This window comes from Ursus maritimus, unplaced genomic scaffold (assembly GCF_017311325.1).
Source record: "Ursus maritimus isolate PB19 unplaced genomic scaffold, ASM1731132v1 scaffold_14, whole genome shotgun sequence".
NCBI lineage: Eukaryota > Metazoa > Chordata > Mammalia > Carnivora > Ursidae > Ursus > Ursus maritimus.
Genome location: NW_024423786.1, coordinates 17,843,393 through 17,867,733, shown reverse-complemented (window position 1 = coordinate 17,867,733; position 24,341 = coordinate 17,843,393). Strand labels below are relative to the sequence as shown.

Here is a 24,341-nt window from a genome sequence, read left to right as displayed (position 1 = left end):
AGTTGCTTTAGGGCTGAAATACTGACGACCATGTTCTGGTGACTCAGTCCAAATGACATGAAGGCACAAGCGTTAGAACATTTTTTCCAAGGTCGGTGATTTCCTGCGTCCTGACAGTACTGCAACGGGCCAGGGTCGGCCCGATGCGGCTCCGGGAGCAAAGGCAGCATGGTCTGCTCTACCGAAAGATGCGTGCTTGGGAGGTTACGGGAAACCTGAGTAATGGCGGCTGAATCAGCTCTTCCAACATGAGTCTCAGAGACGAGATGACTGCTAACACTGAGGCTTGTCTTGGATCAGTCCAAAAATAGATGAGTTGAATGAATGCAGCCTCAATCGAATACTTTTTGAATAAACAGAGAGATAAAAACAGGAAAAGGGAAAGGAAGAAAAATCAAGGTTTGTTCTGGGTCTGATTACTGTTATTCTGAATCATATCAGTGTTTCCTGAGCCTCAGATAATCATGTACCACTTTCATAATGTTTGCTATCTTTAAAAAGAAGACTCGATTTAAAAACAAACAAACATAAACATCTACCTTCGCTTCATCCCAACCACTAAGACTCACACAAGCACGGGCTTGATATGCTAGCTACGTTCTTAGGGTACTCTTTCAAATAAATGAAGCACTATCAAACTAAAAGAGAAGTATTTGTGAACCACCCTCGAATCATCTCTCTTACCATCACTGAGAAGAATAACATCATCTGGAAAATTCTACACCAAATAAACCTTCCTTCCATGTTCAAAATCTTATTATTGTTAGTAGCCAAATGTTTATTAAACACTTATCATATGGGCATGGTAAAATGTGCTTTAATATAATTTGCTTAATTCTCATTGCATTATAATAATGTCCATTTCTATACACGGGTAATATGGACCCAGAGACTTAAAAAAATTGTATACTCATGTTCATAGCAGCATTATTCACAGAGGCCAAAAGGTGGGAGCACCCTAATTGTCTGTCAACAGATGAAAGGAAAATTAAAATGTGGTACATACATAAGGTGAAGTATTATTCAGCTTTACATAGGAAGGAAATTTGCTGACACATGCTACAACATGGATGGACCTAGAGGGGATTATGCAAAGTGAAATAAGCTGGTCAAGAAAAAACAAATTCTGTATAATTCCAATTATATGAGGTACCTAGAGGTGTCAAATTTATAAAGACAGAAAGGGGAGTGGTGCTTGCCAGGGGCTGGGGGTTAGGAATGGGGGTTATTGTTTAATGGATACAGAGTTTCAGTTTTAGAAGCTGAAAGACTTCTAGAAACAGTTACACAACAACCAATCTTAATGCTACTGAACTGTACATTTAAAAATGGGCAAGATGGAAAATTCATGTTATGTGTATTTTTAGGACAATTAAAAATTAAAAGCAAGAACTTGCTAAGCTACACAACTGGTGAGAGGTATTAAGTGGATTCAAGCCAGCTCTGATTAATTCCAGAGTCTATGCCACCCATACTATACTGTGCTGAGTACCTGAGGCCTTTTTTACCTCCCGAACAACTGATCACAGATATGTAAATGATGTGAAAATGAATACGAATCAAGAATGTCACAAAATATACTCAACTTCCACTGTCACAGGAATGCTTTTCCTGATTTCTCAGACTAAAGTGGGGGCTCTTTTCAGATACCAGACCTTTCTTCATAATCTTCATCAAAAGTACATTTTACATTTCCTTGTGATTTTATTTTTATTAATACCCAGTTTTCCCATTAACCTGTAAGATCCTTGCAAGCAGACACAATGTCCAGTAAGGTCTCTGACACAGAGAAGTTGATATGGTCCATTTTATTCACTAGCCTGATGCCTTGCCAAGGGTAGATATCAAATTAGATTTCGTACATGACTGATGTTTTAATGTAAAAAGCACAAAGTCAAGGATTAAGGAAACACTTTTACAGTGTTATCAAGAAATAAGTTTGACCCATTTCCTTTGTGCTCTTAAGGAATGATTCATGCAATGAATATTCTGAATGGGGGAAAGATTCAGAGTGTTAGTGAAATAATTCACCATGGTGGCAGCAGGACAAGATTTGGCTGGCCACACTTTTCAAATGCAGCATACCAAAATCAAAATGAACTGTCTAGCTACATGCTGGAAAGTTCTCCAAGACATCCTAACAAATGTTATACATTTTCAAAGACAAAACTGGGAGCATGAACACTCATTGATCATCAACTTTGAGTCTTGAGATCGAATATGTTCAATTGTACTGAGGCTAAGATGATAAGGAACATAACACAAAGAAAGAACAGAATAAGAAAAAACTTTGGAAAAGCTGGTATATTGAGTAAATGACTTATTCAAGAAACATCTATGTGTAAGGGTTAAGGAAAAAAATGAGTAAGGAGGTGACAACATCTGAAATAGATTTTGAAAGGCAAATTATGATGTACTGTATGGTGACTAACATAACATAATAAAAAATAAAAATAAATAAATTAGGAGTCTATCTGAAAAAAAAATGGGGAGAATATGTAAATAGATACTTTCCAAAGATTTTCCCACACGGGGGGAAAAAAAAGAAAAAAAAAAAGAAAGGCAAATTATGATTTTTATATATAGAAGTGAGAGAGGGAAAGGTATCCAGCACAAGGATAAACATATGCCAAGGCACAAGGCAGGAAACAACAAGGTACGGCAGGGAGCGCAGAAGTTCTGACTGGTTACGAGGTAGCGGCGAGGAGAAGGGATGGAGCAGATGCAGTTGAAGCAGCAAGTAGGAGCCAGATGCTGAAGGGTTCAGGAGACCAAAGGAACTAGAAAAGGAATTTTTTTGTAGGCAATTAGGAAGGCAATAAATAAGTGAAGGGTAGAAAAGTGATACTATCAGTTTTGTGGTTTCATTGATCTTTGTGGGAGCAGAGAGAAAAGGAGGAGACTCTCGGTGGGCATTCTGTTGGGAGAATCTGGTAGCACTTCATGGAAGAGAGAATAAAGTTCTGTTCACATGATGATGATTGCAGCGGAGTCGGAAGGATGCAACAGACATGAAATTTGTGTAAACTCAATCAAGTCATGATGACTGACATCATACGGCTGCCAGCAATAAAAAACAAAGCTAACTTAGCTGACGACACAGACCCTGGGGAACAACGTCTCTACCCGGAATTTCCTTTGACTACATATTTAATAACAATTTCTTATGTCTTAGGGATCCTTCTTAGTACATTAAGCAAAGAGATAGACATGTTCTCTGACTTCTAACCGTAGGCCTTATCAGTGGTTCCCAAAGATCAATATTTCTACCACTACGGATGATGTTAGGTGGATGACATTTTTAATTGGGAATATGTACATATTTTCAAGTTAGGTTAAAAAAAAAACCTGTTACATCTAATTCTTGATTCACAGATAGAATTCTTTTGGATGAAGCCAATATTGATACATCTGTGGTGATCTACTCTACACACAACACTCAGATCATTAAAATTACTTTCTAAATAATGATTCAGAACAAAGGCTATTATGCAAACAAAAATAACTCAGATGTTTCCAGCTGCACACAGATGTCTGGTAAGCATCCCAAAACACACAGTCACAATTCAAACTAAGATCTGACCTAAGGGAATATTTAACGCAAATAATTCATTTTACACCAAGTGATCAAGAAAAGAATATCACTCTACTAGTAACAGTCACAGAGACCCTGATTAGCTCATTGCAAAACTTATTTTCAGGTATGCATTTTTTTTTTTTTTTTGGAAATCAGTTAGGTTTATTTTTCTTTGCATTTCATTGTACTGTTTAACTTTTAAACTTTTCTATTCAAATAATTGCTTGTTTTCATTTTATAAAAACAATCTTATAGCTACTCCCTTACAATAAAGAGTATTAGTGATTTTCTGTTTCTAGTAAAGGTATAGTTGCTTTTTAAAATAAATGTATCTTATCAAATTAAAGAAATGTATTAGGAAAATAATAATACAGGTTGCTTGCGTCTATGGCTAAAATCATGAAAAACACAGTGACTGGAGATGGCAAAATAGTGGGCAAATTAGGAACAGGCTGAGTTGGCTCATTGCATGATCCAATCTTCCCTTTAGCATCTTCATTCCCATTTGTGGTTTCCATCCTCCCCATTCACTTACCTTGTATTGAGCCTTAAATGCCCTTCTTGTCTATCTTCCCAGGGTCAGACCTCAAGTGGGAACCCTTTGCTTCCACAATCTCTAAAAACAGGCTGCCTACACTTGTCTGCCAGGAGTTATCTTGTAACAGAACAGAAAAAAATCTACCTCATATACCTCAGACCAAGGCCTGGAAGCACTGTCACCATTTACAAGGCACATGTCCTGATTGCTGATTGCTCGTGCAATCTCACATGGGAGAGAATGGGCCTTCTCTGATGGACAGAGAGAATGGCTGGACCTAAGAAAAGACACCCCAGCCAGCCATCCCTGCCCATTGACACCTGCCTGGCCATGGAAGGTATCTGACTGGACATTTCTCTTTTAAAATAAGTACTAGTTTGGGGAAGTTTTATATATTTTAAGGACACCTTATTGACATATCTAGGTAAGTAATACATCTTGATGGAATAAATCTGTACAATGTAACTTGTTATTTCTCTTTAAGCTTGTTATATCTCTCTTTAAGCTTGTTATTTCTCTAAAGGCTTGAAGTGGTGGATGCTGAGGGAAGGATGGGAGGGAGGAAGGGTGCGGACATTGGAAGCAGGTAGTTCAGGGATCTCTAGAGGTCTCTCAGCAACCTGAGTTATATTCTTAGATCCTCTGGAAACATCTCGTTGATGATCCTATTATTGGCTGGTAGGGTCGATTGCGTTATTGTTTAAAGTATTTTGAGGTAGATTGTATTGTTGTTTAAGATCTTTGCAAGTCCTCTGCCCTTTACTCCTTGTGGGAAGATTATATTTCTCTCTCACTGACATTCAGCTTGGCCATGGGATTTGCGGTTCCCATGCCTGTAGGAAGACATACTTCTGCTTCTTGCTGGCATCCCACAGACATCAGGCTTTGTCATGTGACTCCTTTTGACCAATGGAATGTAAGCAAAAGCAAAATGGGTCATTCCCCAGTGGCTGCTTCCAAAGCCACAGAAGAATCTGGTCAGCCCTTCTTTTTTCGCTCTGCCATAGATCGGCACAGCACAGTGAGTGCCTGCTCCTTCAGTCTGGGTCCTGGAGTGAACACAGCATGGGTCAGATCTGAATGTTACTTGTGGTGGACATGTAGGATGAGTGAGAAATAAACACTTGTAGTTGGAAGCCACTAAGGTTTGGCGGTTGGATACCGTGGCCTGGATTAGCCTAATCTGACTGGTACAGCTATTCACCAGTATTCTAAATAGCTTTGATGCAACACTATACATTTTTGTAAAGGCAGGGAGACATGGGATACTATACATTAATATAGCTTATCTGTTAGGACTTCCAATTTCACTTTCCAGATTCTATCCTATGTGGAAGCCCAATTCAGAATATTCAGACCGAGTCCTACACTTTATTAGAACTAATTTAATACATAGTCTACATTTTTAAATTTTTGGTAAATTACATCTCAACTTTCACATTGTATAGATTTATCAGCTCCATTTCTACTATTGATAGTATATGCTAAAGTAGAGAAAAATGACAAAAACTAATTTAATTTTAGTAGAAAGGAAGCATATCACTACCTAGTGCAATGCTAATTGGCAGGCTGCAAAATTATTTCAATAATTTCAAACGTTGTAACAAAAATAGTATTATGTTGAAGGCTTTTATTATTGTTCTTTAAGCACCCATCATGATATCCTCTGTGTATTTGATTAATAGACTCCTCAATGTCAGCTTTATAGATTTTACTTCGTCTTCAACCTCTTGCCTACAAGCAAGTGATAAATATAAGGTTGTTGACTGCATGAAGCTACGAATATAAGGCATGCCTACCAATAGGAAAATGGTTAAATTGTGGTATATTATCACAATGTAATAATATACATACACTAACATATTTATGAAAAACTATTAGTGACAATGGAAATTGCTATGATGTATAGGTATCTAAATATATAGTGTACTTTCACTGTATAAGACAAAAATCTATAGAACATAAGTCTGAAAAGAAAGTCCAACATTAATGACAGTATTACTGAGTGATAGAATTATGGGTGATTTTTATTTTTTTCCNTACAATTTTCTTTTTTCCCAAATTTTCAACAATGAAGAAATTTTCCTTTATATAATAAAAAGTAGAAGCTGTTAAGAATATTACTGTCTAGAATTTTCTTTTTCTTTTTTTTTTTTTTAAAGACTTTATTTATTTATTTGACAGAGAGATAGAGCCAGAGAGTGCAAGCAGGGGGAATGGCAGAGGGATAGGGAGAAGCAGGCTCCCAGCTGAGCAAGGAGCCCAATGTGGGACTCGATCCCAGGACCTTGGGATCATGACCTGAGCCAAAGGCAGATGCTTAACCGACTGAGCCACCCAGGCATCCTTAGAATTTTCAATAGTGAGTGATATTTCCATAGTGGTGATGGTAATTTACTTTCAAAATGTGGAATTTTAAGAACATATGCTTGCTGTGATTAATTATGCAAGACTCAACAGTTTTCTTAATTTTTTTCTTGACTCCTTGATGATAATGAAGTGATTTAGTGGGAAGTGGTTGGTCTCACTGGTAGGTAGAAACTGTACTTTGTAGTTGGAGTTCAGTTGAGTTGAACATCAGCATTTGTCATTAAACTGCTTAAACATGTGACATTGTGAAGGGATCAGGTCACCAAAAGATACTTTCTCCCAAATAATGAGACATATTTGTCTCAGAACCATTAAAATTATTACAAATAAACAAATGACTTATAATAGGAAATTCACTCAATGTGCAACTATACAACAAAAACATCTTCTTAAACCATCTGAAACTCAGAAAAGACTTTTCCTGGGGTCCACCTTGGAATGTTGGGGAGGGAGATCTTTCTTTGTTTTAAGTGACTGGAAATTTCCTTGACCAAAATCTTTCCTTCTTTGGATAATAAAAATAATAAAATTTGTAAACTATAAGCAAAACATTTAAAATTTTCTAGAGAATTTGTAGGCAAGTGGAAGATTTCCAAAAAAGTGTCAAAGCTCCTACAAAGTAAAGTTCGTAAGATTTACACATTTGGCCAGAGGAATGACTTGATCTTTTATTAGCTAAAACTCCCTGACTGAATTCTGTTCAAGTTCAATATTACATTATGTCTTGTTTCAGAACTTACAACATCAGAAATCATTTTGTTGAAGTCCACAGACAAAAACCAAAACAAACAAACAAAACCAGTCCGAAATCCGAGGAACATGCATTAGTGAACAGTGTATTATATAGCTGTCTCTGTGATTTGTGGTATATCATATAAAGACATGAGTAGTTCACATACATATCTGGGATGTGATACATAGAGGAGTTGACAAATAACATTAAGTCACATAGACAGAAATTCCCTTTATTTTTCCTATTAGCTTGAAGACAAAGCTGGATTTGGAGATACTAGGTTTTTAATATCTCTTTGATACTAACATCATAAAGAGGAAGCAGAGTTAGAGGTTTAAACAGGCAAGAGCATGTTGCTAGTATTAGAAAATGGAGAGTGGCTTATTTGTTCATTGTATTTATTACTACTGATTTTATTACTATTTAACTTATTTCGTTAGCGTCTATTTATGGCAATGATACCAGTTTCCGTACTTGGTTGGTCTCCATTTTCGTTTTAAGTTTATGGAAGCAAAAATTATAAGCTAATTTTTAAAAAAAGATTTTATTTATTTACTTGACAGAGGGAGAGAGAGAGCAAGCACAAGCAGGGGGAGCAGCAGGCAGAAGAAGAGGGAGAAGCAGGCTCCCCCCTGAGCAGGGAGCCCAATGTAGGGTTCAGTCCCAGGACTCTGGGATCATGACCTGAGCCAAAGGCAGACACTTAACCAACTGAGCCACCCAGACGCCCCTGTAAGCTAATTTTCAAGACAAACTGTTAGGTACATATTAGAGGAGGCCCAAAGGAATGGCAAAAATTGAGAAGACAGTTCATACAAAATTTGGGAAACTTTGCATTGAAATATTTCCTAAGCCATAACTTAGAGTATATAATTATATAATTAAATTATACATACAAAAACTCCAGAACTTCCAAATTATGTATTTGAAGCGGGAATATTCATTTTATCAAAAACTTCTGAAATATTCTGACTCCTATTCCTTTAGTGTTTGTTTTACTCACATTACCTTTATAATTCCTTAGGACACCCTTGATTGGTTTCCTTAAATTTAGGCAACTGATTTTAGTTCAACTTACATGGATAAACATTCCATTTGCAAAAGCAAAAACTCAAGTGCAAAACATTGTACCATTAAATATTATTCTGTTTTCTCAAGTGGATATACATGTACAATCATCACTGAAGGGAAAAAAAAAAAGTATCTCCTTGTTCCAGGGTAAGGTCTGGGCATGGGATTCAGGCAGTCCAGGGAAGGTTTTCTAACAACTGGCCATAACAACTGGTTCTGGGATGAGCCAAGAAGAACCATCCTTGGCTCTGAATGGAGTTATCAGAAAGGAGTAGTCCACCATCCCCAGGGTGTTTAGTTGACAGAAACAAGCCTTAAGGTGCAAATAGTAATACCTCTACCCTGAAAAGGGAACATGGTGAGAATGATTCCATCAGGAACAGAGCCAAGAGATGGAAAGTTTTGTTTGTTCATCATCTGTTATTGGGCACCAACTATGATTACTTCAACACTGGAAACAGAGCTCTGAGGACAGAGTTATGATCAAAGCAGGTAAAATCTCTGCCCTAAAGGACTTTGTCTTCCAGTCAAAACAGGCTGGAGAGACAACAGTCAAATAAATGAGGACAAGTTATAGAATGTGTGGTAGCTGTCAGTGCTCTGCCCAAGAATAAAGGAAGGAAGGAGATAGACTGTCAGGAGATGAGGGATGCACTTTTAAACATGGCGGCCAGGTGGCACTGAGCTGATATTTGAGCAGAGCTCTGAAAGAGATGAGAGAGAAAGCCACTGGATGCCTAGAGGAGCTTTCTGGGCAGAGGGAACAGCAAATGCAGAGGCCCTGAAGTGAAAGTGGAATGAGTGAAGAGGAAAATAGTAGGAAATAAGAGGAGGATTTGGAGGATGGATCATATAAAGCCTTGTTGAGCATTATAAGGATTAGCGTTTATCTGAAGTGAGATGAAATGGGACATTCTGAGCATCGCTGTGGCCTATTGGAGACAAGGGTGGAAAGAGGCTGAACAGGAAGGGGTCATTGCCCTGATCCATGGGAGGGATGTTCCAGCTTGCATCAGGGTGGTAGCAGTGAAGCAAAAGACGTGGTAGGTTCTTGCAGAAGTCACATTCTGACTCAGTTGCTGGGCATGAGAGAAAGAGAAGAGTTGAGGGTGATTCCAAGATTTTGGGCCTGAGCAACTGAAATATTGGGATTTAATTTACTGAGATGAGGAATGTTGTAGGAGGGACAGGTTTTAAATGGGGTGGATGGGGCAGTCAAGAATTTAGTTCTAGAAATACTCAGTTTGAGATCTTACTAGATGAACCTTGAGGATGTTGGGTGAGCACTAAATCCATCCATACTGAAAGCCAGAATTACCACTTGACTTTTTAGTTCTACAAAGCAGAATAATTGCCCTACAAATTCTTTCTCGCAATCTCTGAACATAAAATTCTCAGTATGTTTCCTTTTAGAAGCCAACAAATTTCATCATTTACATGCCATCTGCAATTTTTCCTGATCAGTGCCTTTAGATACAAGATGTTCTTAAGAGTTAGCTCTCCTTGGGTTGCAAGTAACAGAGACCCATTTTAGATTACTTAAAGAGGCTAATTAGAGTCTAACTCAGAAATGCTTCCAAAAACACAAGTATTTGGATGTCAAAAATTAAGTGATTAATGGAAGCTACAGTATTTAACTTGAGAATCCTTGTATTATTTTACATTAATCAAAAATAATCACCCAAGATCTGTATTGATATAAAGGCTTCATACTAAATTCCACAATTACGAGTCCATGAAACTTGCACATTTTAAACAAGATGGTAAAAGACCACAGTAAGTGTTTTGAATTCACAATGTTCAGTCAAGAGGAAGTATATTTGATTAATAATAGTCCTTCAGGCTGGCCTGCTTTAGATTTCATTCATTGATTTAGCTACCCACTCAGTATTTAAGGAGTGGTTCGTAGCACCATGCTGGGCACTAGGGCTGGATGAACAAGACACAGAAGGATTCTTTCCCCATAACATTTACAATCCAGAGGGGAAAACAGATAGCAAGCAAATAACCAAAGGTGTTATATTAGTTCTTTCTGTCTGAAGCATGATGATAATTCTCTTTACAGAGATAATCACAAAAACCTTACCAAAATTCTTAAATAGGATTTGAAGCCAAATCCAAGTCAAAGGTTAGGATGATTATTAAGAGCTGCCAGTAACAGTAATAAGAACAGCTTTAAATGATTCTGTTTTACTTGCATTTTGGTATCTTTAAAGAAAAATTTTTAACATAATACTGAAAATTTAACACATGCTTTTTATATCCAATCTTGAATAATTAAGGATTTCAATGATCTCTATGAATTTCCCACCCAATGTAGGACATTTTTCCCTAATAATACCTGCAGATCAACATGCAGACTCCAACTAAATTACAGAAGTAGGAATGTATCACTTTCAGAGGGATTTTATTCAATTGTTGGAATTCTCAACAGACTACAGCTCTGTGACCAAAGGAGTCCTGTCTATCTTTAATCATCTTACCCACGTCCTAAGCATGGAGCAAAAATCCCAGTAAATACTGGTGTTAAATGAGACATGGATATTCTGATTATACGGTTGAAAGAGAGGCTAGCCCAATTAAGACTATGTCTAGATTTGGTTGCCTATCCTGCTTAGTCTGTGATCTCAGGGAAGTTAAATAACCTATACATGTCTCAGCATCCTCATCTCTAAAGTAAGGCTACCAGCAGCTTCCAAGTCATGGTGTTGCTGTGAGAACTGAGAATCAATACACGAAAAACATACCTAGAACAGTAACTGCAAATTGCTCAGTAAGTGTCAGCCATTAAAATCATAATCGCCATCATTACTGTTGCAAATTTCTACTTTAGATTGGGTGTTTATATGCTACACCTAAATCATAAAAATTTCTTATTGAAATTTTATTTCATTCATTGTACATTATCATAATATTCCTATTATTTGTCCTTTCCTCATGTTTTACCAATTTGCTAAGTTCTTCACTGATTCCATGATGATGTCACACTGTCTTTTACAATCATAATTTTCTAGCAAGTAATCACATCAATTATTAAGTCAGAGGAAAGAGCCAGATAAACTTGTTTGCATATATTCTCGCAATCAGAATTTTTGATTGATGCTGTGCTTTGAATATATAAATAATTATGTATATTTAAATCTTACTAATTCAGAATTGTTACTGAGAATACCAAACATACTTAGCAAGAAGTTCAAAACACAGAATATTTTCAGTTTAAGTATTTCCAAGCCCACATATTCCTTAGTCTAACCCCGCCGTGCATTATGAGTAAGAGGTTGGGTCAGGCTTCCCCTAATAACTAGTGAAGGACAATATTGAATTATTACATGAGTTGGTTGCTTGTAAATGTATGCTATTGAAGATTTATAATGGTTTGTTGCTACACTTTTGCTCTGCAATCTCATTATACTAGTAAATTGATAATCAAATTCTCTTTTATATAGATAATACAAAGATGAACGTGAACTTCGCTGATCAAATTAACACTGGCTAACTAAAATCTATAGTAGTAGAATTATGTTATATATATATATTTTAACTTATCCACAAAGCTATCCAATGATATTCAATTTTATATTATTGATATTCTTAGCAATTTTATCTAACAAATGTATGTTCTTATAAAAATTTGGGAATTGTATATGGATATAGAAATGCATTATAGAAATCAAGTAAAATTAATGTCTCATTCCCATATGAAGCCAGTTAAGCGAACATTTTTACTGAGAATAAATTTTGTAAACAAGAAGAAAAATAATTTTCTGTAAATAAAAGTAATGCATTATTGTGTTAAAAATATTTCATCCTTCATGCCCATTTTCCTTACCTGTACAATGTTAAAAATACTGACAGCTACCTCCTGTGGTAGTTAGGAAGTTTAAATGTGGGAACGCATGTAAATCACTTGGGACATAGAACGTTCTTAATTGCTGTTAGCTATAATGATGACAATGACAAGGACAATTCAAATGGTTGCATTGCAAGAAGTTACTAACACAATGATTAAAAATATACTTGTGCTATCAGTTTAATTGAAATATATGTAGGAGACTATGGAATTGCAAATCATTGATTTTCCTGTAATGTAATTCAAAGCCAAGTTATGTATAGCTTATAATTGCTGCTTGTGAATTTACCTGTGACTACATAGCTAGCAAAGACTCGGCTTTCAAGGCAACTGACATCGCTGGTCAGATTTTTAAAAATATCAGTATATTCACGTGGACCAACATCTTCTGATGGTAATCTTTTAATGCACATTGGCATCTTTTGAATAAGGTAGGAAAGAAAAAAAGAAGAAAATCACTCTTGACTTTCTGGTGTGAAATTTAACTTATTCACATTTACCGGAAATCCTCAAGCTTTGGGGAACTAAGAGAAAAATTGAAAGTAAACTAAGTTTATCACATTTTAAAAGAAAAATGGATAGACTTGACTCACCCCACACTAGGGCTTTTCAAAAGTACACACTGATTTTCACATGGGGTTTCCATCTAAAGATTCAAGGCTATCACGAAGACAAAGATACGTGTGACTCTGAGTTTACAAGGGTTTGGGATGGGATTATAAAATTCGGTGGGCTTACTGAGTTGGGTTGTCCATTTTAAATGATAAAGAAGGCTACCATAAGCTACTTCCTTGCCATTCAAAAAATCGAATCTACGTACGAGTTTTCTTCGTGGTTGCATTCACTGTGGTGCTGAAGGGCCCAGCACCAGCGCTGTTGTAAGCCCGGACAGCTGTGTAGTATGCCAGATTACTCTTCAAGCCCCGCAGTCTGGCTGATGTCTCATTTCCCCCCACTTTCACTTTGCTTGATGATTCTTCTTCTCCATTATTCCAGTAGCGCACCTGGTAAACAGAAAAACATAGAAGATGCAAAAGGTTGACACGAGGAGTACCACCCTTTACATTAAGTGATTCTCATTAAAATGGGTACTATATTTATATTCATCATTTACCCAACAAATGTTCATTAAGGACCTAGTGTGTGCTAGGTGTTCCATTAGGTTCTGTGCCATAGGAAAAAGGGACTCCGGGAGGAGACAGAGAATAAACAAGTACACAAAGAAGCCAGAGAAAGTCAAAGAGAGTAAGTGCTAAATACTACTAGACTACAGCTTATAAAGGGAAAATGAGGGTGAAATCTGCAAATCTAATAGAGCAAACTGCTCCGCCTTCTCAGGCCCTAACCAACCAGGTCCAAGCTCAACCCCAGAATGCTGGCAGCTCTGCTTCACCTCCACTGGATGGTGGAGGTTTCCTCTGGGAAGAACGTGAACTGTCAGAGAAAAGGCTATCAAAAAGCCAGCTGGCCACTGGCTTGTCCTCCAGTGATGGCCAGGTGTCAACAAGCCCACCTGTGCATGCAGGGCTGCTGAAGAGAAAAGGAAAGCAGTTAACATAGTTAAATTTAAGTTATGCTAACATGTTTTGTTTGTATTTCATTATTCTGAATCGTGCAAAATGATCTGAGATGTTATATAAAGATAAATGCACATGGAGTATAAAGTATAAAAATAGGTTAATGAGAATATTTAATAAAAAAAAGAAATAAGGGTAGGAAAAATCCAATAAAAATACATGTTTCCTGTCTCCAATTTATGCCATGAAGTCCTGCTATGCTTTGCTAGAAAGTTTGGATTATCCAGAAAGTAAAAGCAAAACCAACGCAAACTGCCACAGCAAAAGACCACCAAATGATTCTGGAAAATTACCACCACTCCTCATGCTGAGACCAGATATCACCATTTAATCATGTAAAGCAGAGGCCAGACACTTAACATCAATATGGAAGGCAGACTGGGTACATATTCTTTGCTTTCAGAAAGAAATACATATGCTCTCTCCCGTATTTCTTGCAACATGTGCCCTTTCCGCCTGACTTTCATTTATCTTCTCTTGATAGCAAAATATGAGAACACAGGACCATTTCTATAATTGTTTAAGTCAACAGCTTTTCAGGCACAATGAAAACGAAAGCTGATCCTTAGATATCAGAGTCATGAAGGCAATAGACCCTTACGAGGACTGTGGCAAAATAGATGACCAAGTTCCATCTTAGAAAGGGAGCCACTGAGAGAAGGTGGATCCAGTATTTACAGGTCTTCTTTTTTTTAAGGTTTATTTATTTATTGGGGGGGTGGGGGGAGAATTGCAAGCAGACTCCCCACTGAGCATGGAGCCCAACGCAGGGCTCGAGGCCCTGATCCTGAGTTCGTGACCAAAGCTGAAATTGATTTGGACACTTGACCACCTGAGCCACCCAGACGTCCCTTTGTTTTTTTTGTTTTGTTTTGTTTTTTGTTTTTAAGAAAAGGAGAAACCATTATTTTCATGTGAAATGGCCCAAATTTAGAGTTGGCTCAATTTTTTTCAAGTCATTGTATGGTACAAACAAAGCTTGTTTATGAGCTGCTTAGGGTACGAAGCAGTGAGAAAAATACCCTAGAAGTTACTGTGTTTTGGAAAAAAAGAGTAACTATAAAATTCTTTAGTTAAAAAAATTAGTAGCAAAGTATAAATCTCAGATTTTTCAATAATGATCCTAATTTAGCACACTAATATTGTACTAGAACAGTATTTTCCCTACATATGTGTATGTTTGTGTATGTAATATGCATGCATATATATGTGTATGTACATGTTTGTGTTTTTATTTATATTTACTTTCATATTTATATTTGCATATAGGACCCCTTAAATTCATGTAAAATACTGTGTCCATGTATATGTATATTTGCATTTCTCTTGGAAAAGAGTTATTAATTTTTATATAAACCTCAAAAGAAGGATATGAACCCAACTGAGCAGGACTAAATTGAATATGTAATCTCTACATCTTTAAAGCATTGAATTAACACTGAAACTTGATGATGACATTTTAGCAAAAAAATCCACATATCTTGGGAACCCACAGATTTATCTCGGGAAAACCACATAGATTTTATTCATTAATTAAAGATAATATACAAAATTGTCTTTTATAAAGCCACAGCCAAGTAAATTGTTAATGGATACTAAAAACTGGTACCCATTCCAATTTCAACAACTGTAAACACTAGGCAGGGTTAGGTTTAGAGGACTCCAAAATGATAAGACACATTCCCTGCCCTTGAAAGCATTATCCACTTATTAACTAAGAATGACACATAATCACTAATTAGAATAACATGTTACAGACAGCCTGAAACTTGAGGCCTTGGCTATAGCATAGATTGGGGAAATAAATCACATAATTATGAGTTTTCAAACCCTCACTTAACAGATGGGACAGCAGAGGCACTGAGGAGTTAAGTAACGCAATCAGGGCCATCCTGTCATACACACTGTCTCTGCTTATGGGTCATTCTTTTTCTGTTATGTCAAATTTCCTGAATTTAAGTTGCCTAAGAAAGTGTTCCTCAGGTGACTGACTTAAAGAAGAAACGAAAATAATTTTTTAATAGGCATAAGGAATATCTCTTATAAATTTATTTATAAAAAGTACTTAAGGTTCTTGATAGCAGTTGCTTCTAAAGTACTCCACGTACCAGAATGAGAGATTTATTTTTATTTCTTAGTTCTGACACGTATTAGAAATATTTAGACCATAGAGAAAATTTGTGCCAAATTGGAATGTGATATTCATTGGAATTGATAATGTAATCTCCTTACAAAGCTTTACTTAAAAAATTGAATAAATATGCATACAACTCAAACATAAAGAAACAAAGCAGTACATTAATATTCCCAGTTTCCCAATGAGTAGTTAATAGATTATGTCCTATAAATTTATGCTCGAAAATATTTAATAGGGGTAGATAGGTTTTTGTTTTTTTTTTTTAAGGAGGGAAAAGTAAAAAAAAAAAAAAAAAGTAAAAGAAGAAAAATAAAGGCGGGAAAAGTCAAGAATGAAATAAAGACAAAGACCGTATTTTCTCCTCAGTTGTGTTTGGGTTTAAATGGTAGAAGTCTTATACCTGAGAAAACAGGCTATAAGTTCTTGCTAATTTGGGTTTTATAGACACAACCACAATGCAGGGAAGAAGAAAGGAAAAGCATCTAAAATGAAGGAAAATCTCTGCAAATATAATTGAGCAGAGTGTGTCAACTAGACTTTAATTTAAAAAAAAGATATGATGGAGAACATACATATATATGCATATATATATATATTTGTGTAACATTTGGTGGAAAAGAGTTAATATAACAATGACAGAACATGAAAGTTGCATCTGCTAAAGATGAGCAGAGAAAAATATTACAAAATACATAAAGAACCCCGCTAATAAGAAAGTTAGCAGACTCGACTAGTGGGAGACCAGCTACAAGATATTGATCTCAAGTGGATCTTAAAATAAGTACATTTAAAATGTCCAAATTCACTAAAGAAGGGACTGAATCTATGTTGCCAAGAATAGAAGATTAAAAAAACAAAAGAAAACTGGATGGATTGGAAAAATATCAGAAGACTACAGCATTAACAGTCAGTGACAGAATTAAGCTGAAGACTACGTGATTGAAAAGAGAATTCATAAATCCACGACATGGAGAAAAAAAATGAAGATTATGAAAACAAAATTGAGAGATACTGAAGATCAAATGAGAAGTTCCCACCAGAGTTCCAGGAGAGATGAAGGAAAAGGCAACAATGAAAGAGAACATGTCTGAGAATTTTTCAGAACCGAAGACACACACTTTCAAGCAGTAAATTCTGAGTCGGGGGCTGCGGAATAAAAGGTAAATCCACCGCAAAAGAGCAGGTGGTAAGAATAACTGTGGTTCTCAACATTTTTCCATCACCATATACCTGAGAGTTAGAGCCCATCCTCTGGAATAGCTGGGGATCACTGTGCCTTGGTTTGCTAGTATGGAGTGTGCACCTGTGAAGAGAGACAACTGTACTTCTTGGCGTGGCAGACAGCAGGAGGGGCAGATGCCAAGCTCTGGTCACACACCTGAGGCAGTGTCTGTCTTCGTCATCTCCATAGCTCTAGCACCCACAGCAAAGCCTGCGCACACTAAGCACTCAGTATTGTTGAGTTCTTCAGTGACTTAACAAATGCAGTCTAAAATGCCTCCTTCCTTTCCACCACGGAGATTCACAGATTCCCAAACCCTTGGAATCTCCTGTTGAATGCTAATGAGCTATCTGGTGGCTGCAGGCTCTTGGATAGCTTTAGTTTGGAGGCTGGTTGCCAGGGGAACCAACCTGATAATAAACAAAGGGTGGGAACATTCAACCCCACCTCCTGACCAGGGGCTAGAGGTTCGGTTTCTTGGGTCAACTAATGATCGTTGATTTAATCAATCGTGCCTATGTAGTGAAGCCTCCATAAAAAAGCCCTAACCTGAAGGGTTCAGAGAGCTTCTGGACTGGTGAACACATTAAGATGCTGGGAGGCTACAGCTCCTGGAGAGGGCATGAAAGCTCTGTGTGTGCCCCTTTCTACACACCATGTCTTACTCATCTCTTCCTTTTGGCCGTTCCTGAGTTGTATCCTATTTATTATAATAAATGTATAATAGTAAGTAAAGCACTTTCCTGAGTTTTGTGAGCTGTACTAGCAAGATTTCAAACCCAAGGAGGAGGCTGTGGGAACCCGTGACTTACAGCCAATCAGAAGTAGGAGGCCTGACATCTGAAATGGGGGGGGGGGCTAGGAGGGTTGGGGTGGGGGACTGGCAGTCTTTGGACTAAGCCCTTAATTTGTGGCATCTGAAGCTAACTCTAGGGTTATGGTGTCAGAATTGAACTCAATTTTAGGACACCCAACAGGTGTAGGAGGATTGGTCAGTGTGAGAAAAACCCCCCACATATTTGGTGTAAGAAGTGTTGGATGGATACAGCAGAGGGGAAGATTTTTTTTTTCCTTTTATTCACCAAGCTAAGTACTCAAGTCCTAATATTCTGTGCATCTATGAAACATTGGAACTCCCAACTTCTTGGTAAGATAAGATAATTATTTTTCTTCAGAACCATAAAACCATATCACAAGCCAATATATTTTTATCTGGATAAGTAAACAGAAACAAACTCAAGGAATGTGAGGATTTAAAATGCTATCTCTGTCTCTGCAAGTAATTTAGTTATTCCAAAAACCAATGTCCCTGCTATGAGGAGTCCTTAATATCATTGCACATGAGATTTCACTTAATTAAAACTTAACACAAAATGCAATTCATAAAAGTAACGTATTGAAAAATGGCACTTTTTTTAGCCATTAAAGTACAGGTACTAAGTCAGAAATACTATTTTAGTAGACTAAAATAATTTCATTTCTACTTAAAGATTTTCAGAGAGACAAATATTTCAACTTATCTTCAAACATATTTAGATAAATACAAGGCAGGCAAAAATGCATTCAATAGTATTTTGGAAGACAAATCTGGATCTGTCTTCTATTCTTCTTTTCTGGCTCTCAGTTGTAGGAGGGCTGACCTGTATGCTACATGACCCTGGCCCTCTGGCTTCTCACTGGATTTGGCCAATAGAAGATAGGAGATGGGAGTGTGGGAGGAGAGAGGCTAGATATTTATTCCCCTGGATACCTCAATGCTGGGACACAGTTTGCTAGGGACTACCTTTGCCTAACAAAGAAAACACACACACACACACACACACATACACACACACACACACACACACACACACACACACACACCCCTGAAGAATACAAACTTCCAGTTATAAAATAAAAGTCATGGGAATCTAATGTACAACAATGGTAACTATGAAGGTAGGTCTTAAAGGTTCTTATCACACACACACAATTTATAACTATATGTGGTGATGGATGTTAACTAGACTTATTGTGATGATCATTTCACAGTGAATACAAATCTCAACTCATTAAGTTGTATATCTAAAACTAATATAATGTTGTATGTCAGTTCTATCACACACACACACACACACACACACACACGACACAGAGCTCCACTTGAGCAATCCTTGCTGACACACAGTTACTGCTCTCTCTGACATAACCAATCCTTCCTCTGAGCCAAAAGTCTGAACCATGACAGACTATGGACTCTGGGAAACAAACTGAGGGCTTCAGAGGGGAAGGGGGAATGGGATAGGCTGGTGATGGGGAGTAAGGAGGGCACATATTGCATGGTGCACTGGGTATTATACGCAAGTAATGAATCATGGAACTTTACATCAAAAACCAGGGATGTACTGTATGGTGACTAACATAATATAATAAAAAATATTATTATTTAAAAAAAACACAAACAAAAAATTAAGTTTACTAAAAATAATATTTAAGAAACTAATTTAAATTTTCATTCATTTTACTTTTGCTGGAAAAATAAGCTTTGAATAATTTTTAAAAACTGATTACCCTGCTATTATCACAGTTACAAAATTACTAATTTTCATATATAATTTGATACATCTCAGTGTAAATAAATTATCAAAGTTACTAAAAAATAGGGGTGCCTGCGTGGCACAGCGGTTGAGCGTCTGCCTTCGGCTCAGGGCGTGATCCCAGCGTTATGGGATCGAGCCCCACATCAGGCTCCTCTGCTATGAGCCTGCTTCTTCCTCTCCCACTCCCCCTGCTTGTGTTCCCTCTCTTGCTGGCTGTCTCTATCTCTGTCGAATAAATAAAATCTTAAAAAAAAAAAAGTTACTAAAAAATAAAGTTGCTCAGCAAAGAATTAAAAAAAACCCCCAAAAACCCAAAAGTCTGCATTTCATTCACTCGAATTCATTTTTGTCTGTTTCCTATTTGTTTAAATGTGTCACAATTGTTTCTATACAATTTTCCTAAGTACATTTGACTCATTCCATAATGAAGTTAGTTCTTCGCCTGATAGTATGGAATTAGACTTCACGTGTATTTCCTTTTTTTTTCCCAGTAGAATTTTCACACTCTCAAAAAATTACTTAAATATTTGACATCTCTTTCCATTGTAATTAAAATGTTAGAAACCAAGCACATTCCGTACAGCTGTTTAGAACAGGAGTCTGGATGAAGGTGTCAGTGAAATTAATAGTTAGGCATTTTGCACGCATTTTTGGTTATGCTTCCCTCCCACGCATTTTAAAAAATCTACTAAGTTTCCCCCAAATGTGCTAATCTATATTATTTCACAATTGTAGACTTTTGTTTCAATCACTTATCCAGGTCATTCTCCCAAATTTTATTTTTTCAAGACACATAATGGCTTTAAGAAATTGATGGTAGATACCATGCTATGACTTTGGAGCTTTTGTTCCTCTGGCACCTGCTACCCATGAACTTAAACACTCTGCATCCTCTTTATCATGTCTGTATCTCTTGTTCCCATCCAGAGGGCACAAGAAAAGATCTGAGCCTGAGTGTTACGGCTTAGCAGATGAAACAAATTGGAGCCCAGGGAAATGAGCTCCTCAACTACTACTTGGTCAAATCAGAAAGAAAATTAGTCTAGATGCTAATGATGATGTGTGCTCAGCATGCCACATGGCACATGATCAACCCTCACTGAGATGAGAGAAAAGCAGGAGCTATTAACGATTTTAAAGCCATATTGGGAGAACTGCAACCCAGAAAGTTAGCCACATGACTGGTAATTAAACACTCCGCTAAGTCATTTGTTTTTCCATGTTAGTGTTTAAATCATTATTGAACCTAAGAAAATATATTTTTTTATCGTCATATAATTATATAAATTATTTCTTAAGATTCTTTCTCTTAGCTTGTTTTCTTTCTCTTCCTATTGAACAAGCACTCAGTAAAGAAATTTTAACTAGTCTCTTCCTATTTAACAAGCACTCGGTAAAGAAATTTTCACTATTTATTTCCTATCAACACTATATTCATGCTACATTTGGATTTAGGTTTGCTGCTCTTTATACAGACAGGCAAGATGCGATGCACCCCAACCCACAATTGATTTCAAGATAAGTCCCATTTTCTCATTGCCTCTCCATCTTTTTGCCTCCTCCCCCAAAGGCAACACACCAGCACCAACAGAAACAACAGCCATAGAGCTACACACTTGGATTGTGCTAAGTGTTTCTATATTTCTTCACTGCTTTTCAAATTTTTCCTTCCAAAGAAATCTTATCCCAGTGACCAATACTCAAAACAGAGAAAAGCCCAAGTCTCTTTGGGCCATTTTGACAGTAGCTGCTTTATCTCATTTTATTCTCCAATGATGCAGTGTGTTATTTACTATTATCATCTGTATTTTAACTGAGCTTTGGAGAGCTTTAATAACTTGCTCAAGGCCACACAGCAGTAAGATAGTGGAGTCAAAATTGCATTTATTCAATCAACACATATTTTTTTGCATGCCTCCTGTGTGCCAGAGAGGACTCCTGGCACTTGGCATACATCACTGAATAAACAAGCAGAGTTCCCAGTCCCTGGTGGAGCTTATCCTCTATCCTAGTGGAGTTGAATGCAAGTCTGTCTAATTCTAAGACGGTGTGGACTTAAGATACTACGCTGGCTCTCTTTGGATTCTTTGGTTTTCTCTTTCATTCAATCATTCTCTCTTTCCTGACAAGGACAAAAGAGGTATAATTCCGCTTTCTTATAGAATATTCTTATCAGCTCACATTTATGCATTGCAAAATTAGCATCTCTCTGCTGCCACGCTGCCAAATTTTCCAGCAATGGCTAAATTTGCCATGGTGCTTTGAAAACCACAAAGTCCCTTTACGTATATTCTCTTGTTTATTTCTCTTAACTCTTCCACAAACTACAACCGGCTCTCAAATTATGATCCTGTCTTGTGGTTTGTAAAGGGCAAAGTTATTAAAGGGGATGTATATCTCAGTCTACTGTCTGAGGCATGCAAATTGTGTTTGTTTATTTTCTTTAAGTTAATTTGATTTACCATGGAGTTTCATATTCTGCTCAGCTAATGGGAAATTCAACCTCAGTCACTGCTGGGGCTCCCATTCCCAAAACCTTGCCAAGAAAACTTAATATTACATTGATTTGGTCCCTTTAGTTCCCGGACGATGCTTGGAGAATGGGAAATCATTGATCATTGCCGAACGTGGGAAATGGAGACTGCCAGGTAAAAAGGTATGGGCCCCCCAAGATTTTGTAAGCCTCAGATCTTTGTTTCCCCCAAGGTCACCTGAAATTTCTCTTCTATTTTTTCCTCAGTGACATTTTCTTTCTTCTTACCCTCCAGGATACATGGAACTAACTCCTTAAGGGCTTGAATTTTGCAAACAAACCTAGGAAGAAAGGGCTCTTGCAGGCAACTCCTCTTGACAGCCATCATCAACTCTCTTGAGGCAGAGAAGCTTAGAGTTGAAGAATTGCTTGAGGATATTTACTGGGGAGAATTCTATAAATTAATATTTCTACAATTCTTTTGAGATGCGGGTTGCACTTAGGGATTATTTATTATTAAGAGCCAGAGACTCTCAGAGAAGCACATTAAGTGTCCAATATCATTCAATACTCCCCACACCCTAAAAAGGTTAGGCCAATTACTGCCCCATTCTGCAGGTGTGGAAAACGAGGCTCACAAAGTTGATGGACTTTTCCAGCACAGTGAGTGGCAGTCAAGATGTGGCGTAGGTTTGAGCCCAGAACTACTTCCCTTTTCATCTCCTTCCATCCCACTTACCTTTCCTGACAATGCCATTTCACTAATCACTGCGGAGCTCGTAAGGGATGCCCACCACCTTTCGCTGCTAATATTCACTGTCACGGACTTAAAGGAACTTTCCAACTAAATGTTTTTGGCTTCCTTTCAGGTGCTGATCAAGGCACTTTGCGGTGTTTGTGTGGTGTTTTAGTTCTTGTTTAAGTCTGGACAGCTCTGTCCCTGGTCAGGTTTCTCTGTGTCAGGCCCTGTGTTTCCCGTATCGAAGATGTGGGAAGACATTTCCCTATGGATACCTACTAAAAAATCTAAATTAACAAGATCCACTCCTAGATATTTGGGTTCAGTGAGTCCAGGGAGAACTCTGGGCCTCTGGGGGGTGGGGGGCTTCATCTTAAGCATAAATTCAGGTAATTCTGGTGAAGGTAGTCCACTGTGCCATCTTGGAGCACTGCTGCTCTAGCCTATCTTTTCTTTACTTTATCATTAATATTTATTCAAATCCATGTTTGGTTACCGGGAACAGAAACTCTCTAAATTCAATTATAAAGGGAGTTTACTGAAAAGGAGGGCAAGGTGACATTATGAAAAAGAATAGAGCGAGTCTACTTGAGAATTGGACAATTGTCGAAGAGCTATTCTGTTTTGGTCACTGTCTCTACGGCTCCATGGGTCCTTGTCTCTTCCATTCACTGGAGCTGTGTGAGGGTATGTCTTCTCCAACTCATCTGCAGACAAGCTTTGTCTCGCTTGCTCATGGCCTTAACTTGAGAAGCCTGAACCAAGTCCTAAATTTGACGTATCACTGCATTACACTCAGTAGTTCCAATCTCTATATTGCTTAGTTTAACATATCAAACAAGAATCTGACTAGCTCAGCGTAACTGTCCATGGATCAGGTGGCCACCCTGGCATCATAGTTGGAGGTTATGTGGGCAAGTGGAGGGGTATATGGTGCTGGGTTGCAAATGTGCCTGCGTAAGCCTGCCACTGAATTAGGAGTTACAAGCATGAGGGAGGGTTCTTAAAACGATGGCTGTGGGTGGGAATGAAATCAGAACTATGACTCTTACAATACCACTGTCAGAGAAGTCTTCTTAAGACTTTACTTTTGGGGTGCGTGGGTGGCTCAGTTAGTTAAGTGTCTAACTCTTGATTTTGGCTCAGGTCATGATCTCAGGGTCCTGTGGTGAAGCCCCACGTTGGGCTCTGCTCCGCAGGGAGTCGGCTGGAGATTATTTCTCCCTCTCCTTCTGTCCCACCCCCTGCTTGCATTCTCTCTCTCTCTCTGGGAAATCAATACATAAGTCTTCAAAAAAAAAAAAAAAAAAGACTTTACTTTTTATCTTGCCAGTTCTCAGCTCCACTGCTTCCAGTTCTAACTGTTTCCTACTAAATGTGAGGCCGAGTCAGAACTGTTCTTCTCAATATTCAAAGCCATCTGTGACCTGGCTCTCCTGTGTCTATTTACAGTCATCCCTCCTATAGGAACCTTC

The 24,341-nt window shown here is 37.6% G+C and overlaps 1 protein-coding gene across 1 annotated transcript in view; it reads right to left on the bottom strand.

Annotated features, from left to right (window-relative positions):
• The window catches only part of CNTN3 (contactin 3), a 220,621-nt gene that overhangs the window by 5,865 nt on the left and 190,415 nt on the right, over positions 1-24,341 (bottom strand). Inside the window, exon 18 of the mRNA XM_008703149.2 lies at positions 12,960-13,143. Coding sequence (XP_008701371.2) covers positions 12,960-13,143 — 184 coding nt within the window. The remainder of the gene's footprint in view (positions 1-12,959; positions 13,144-24,341) is intronic.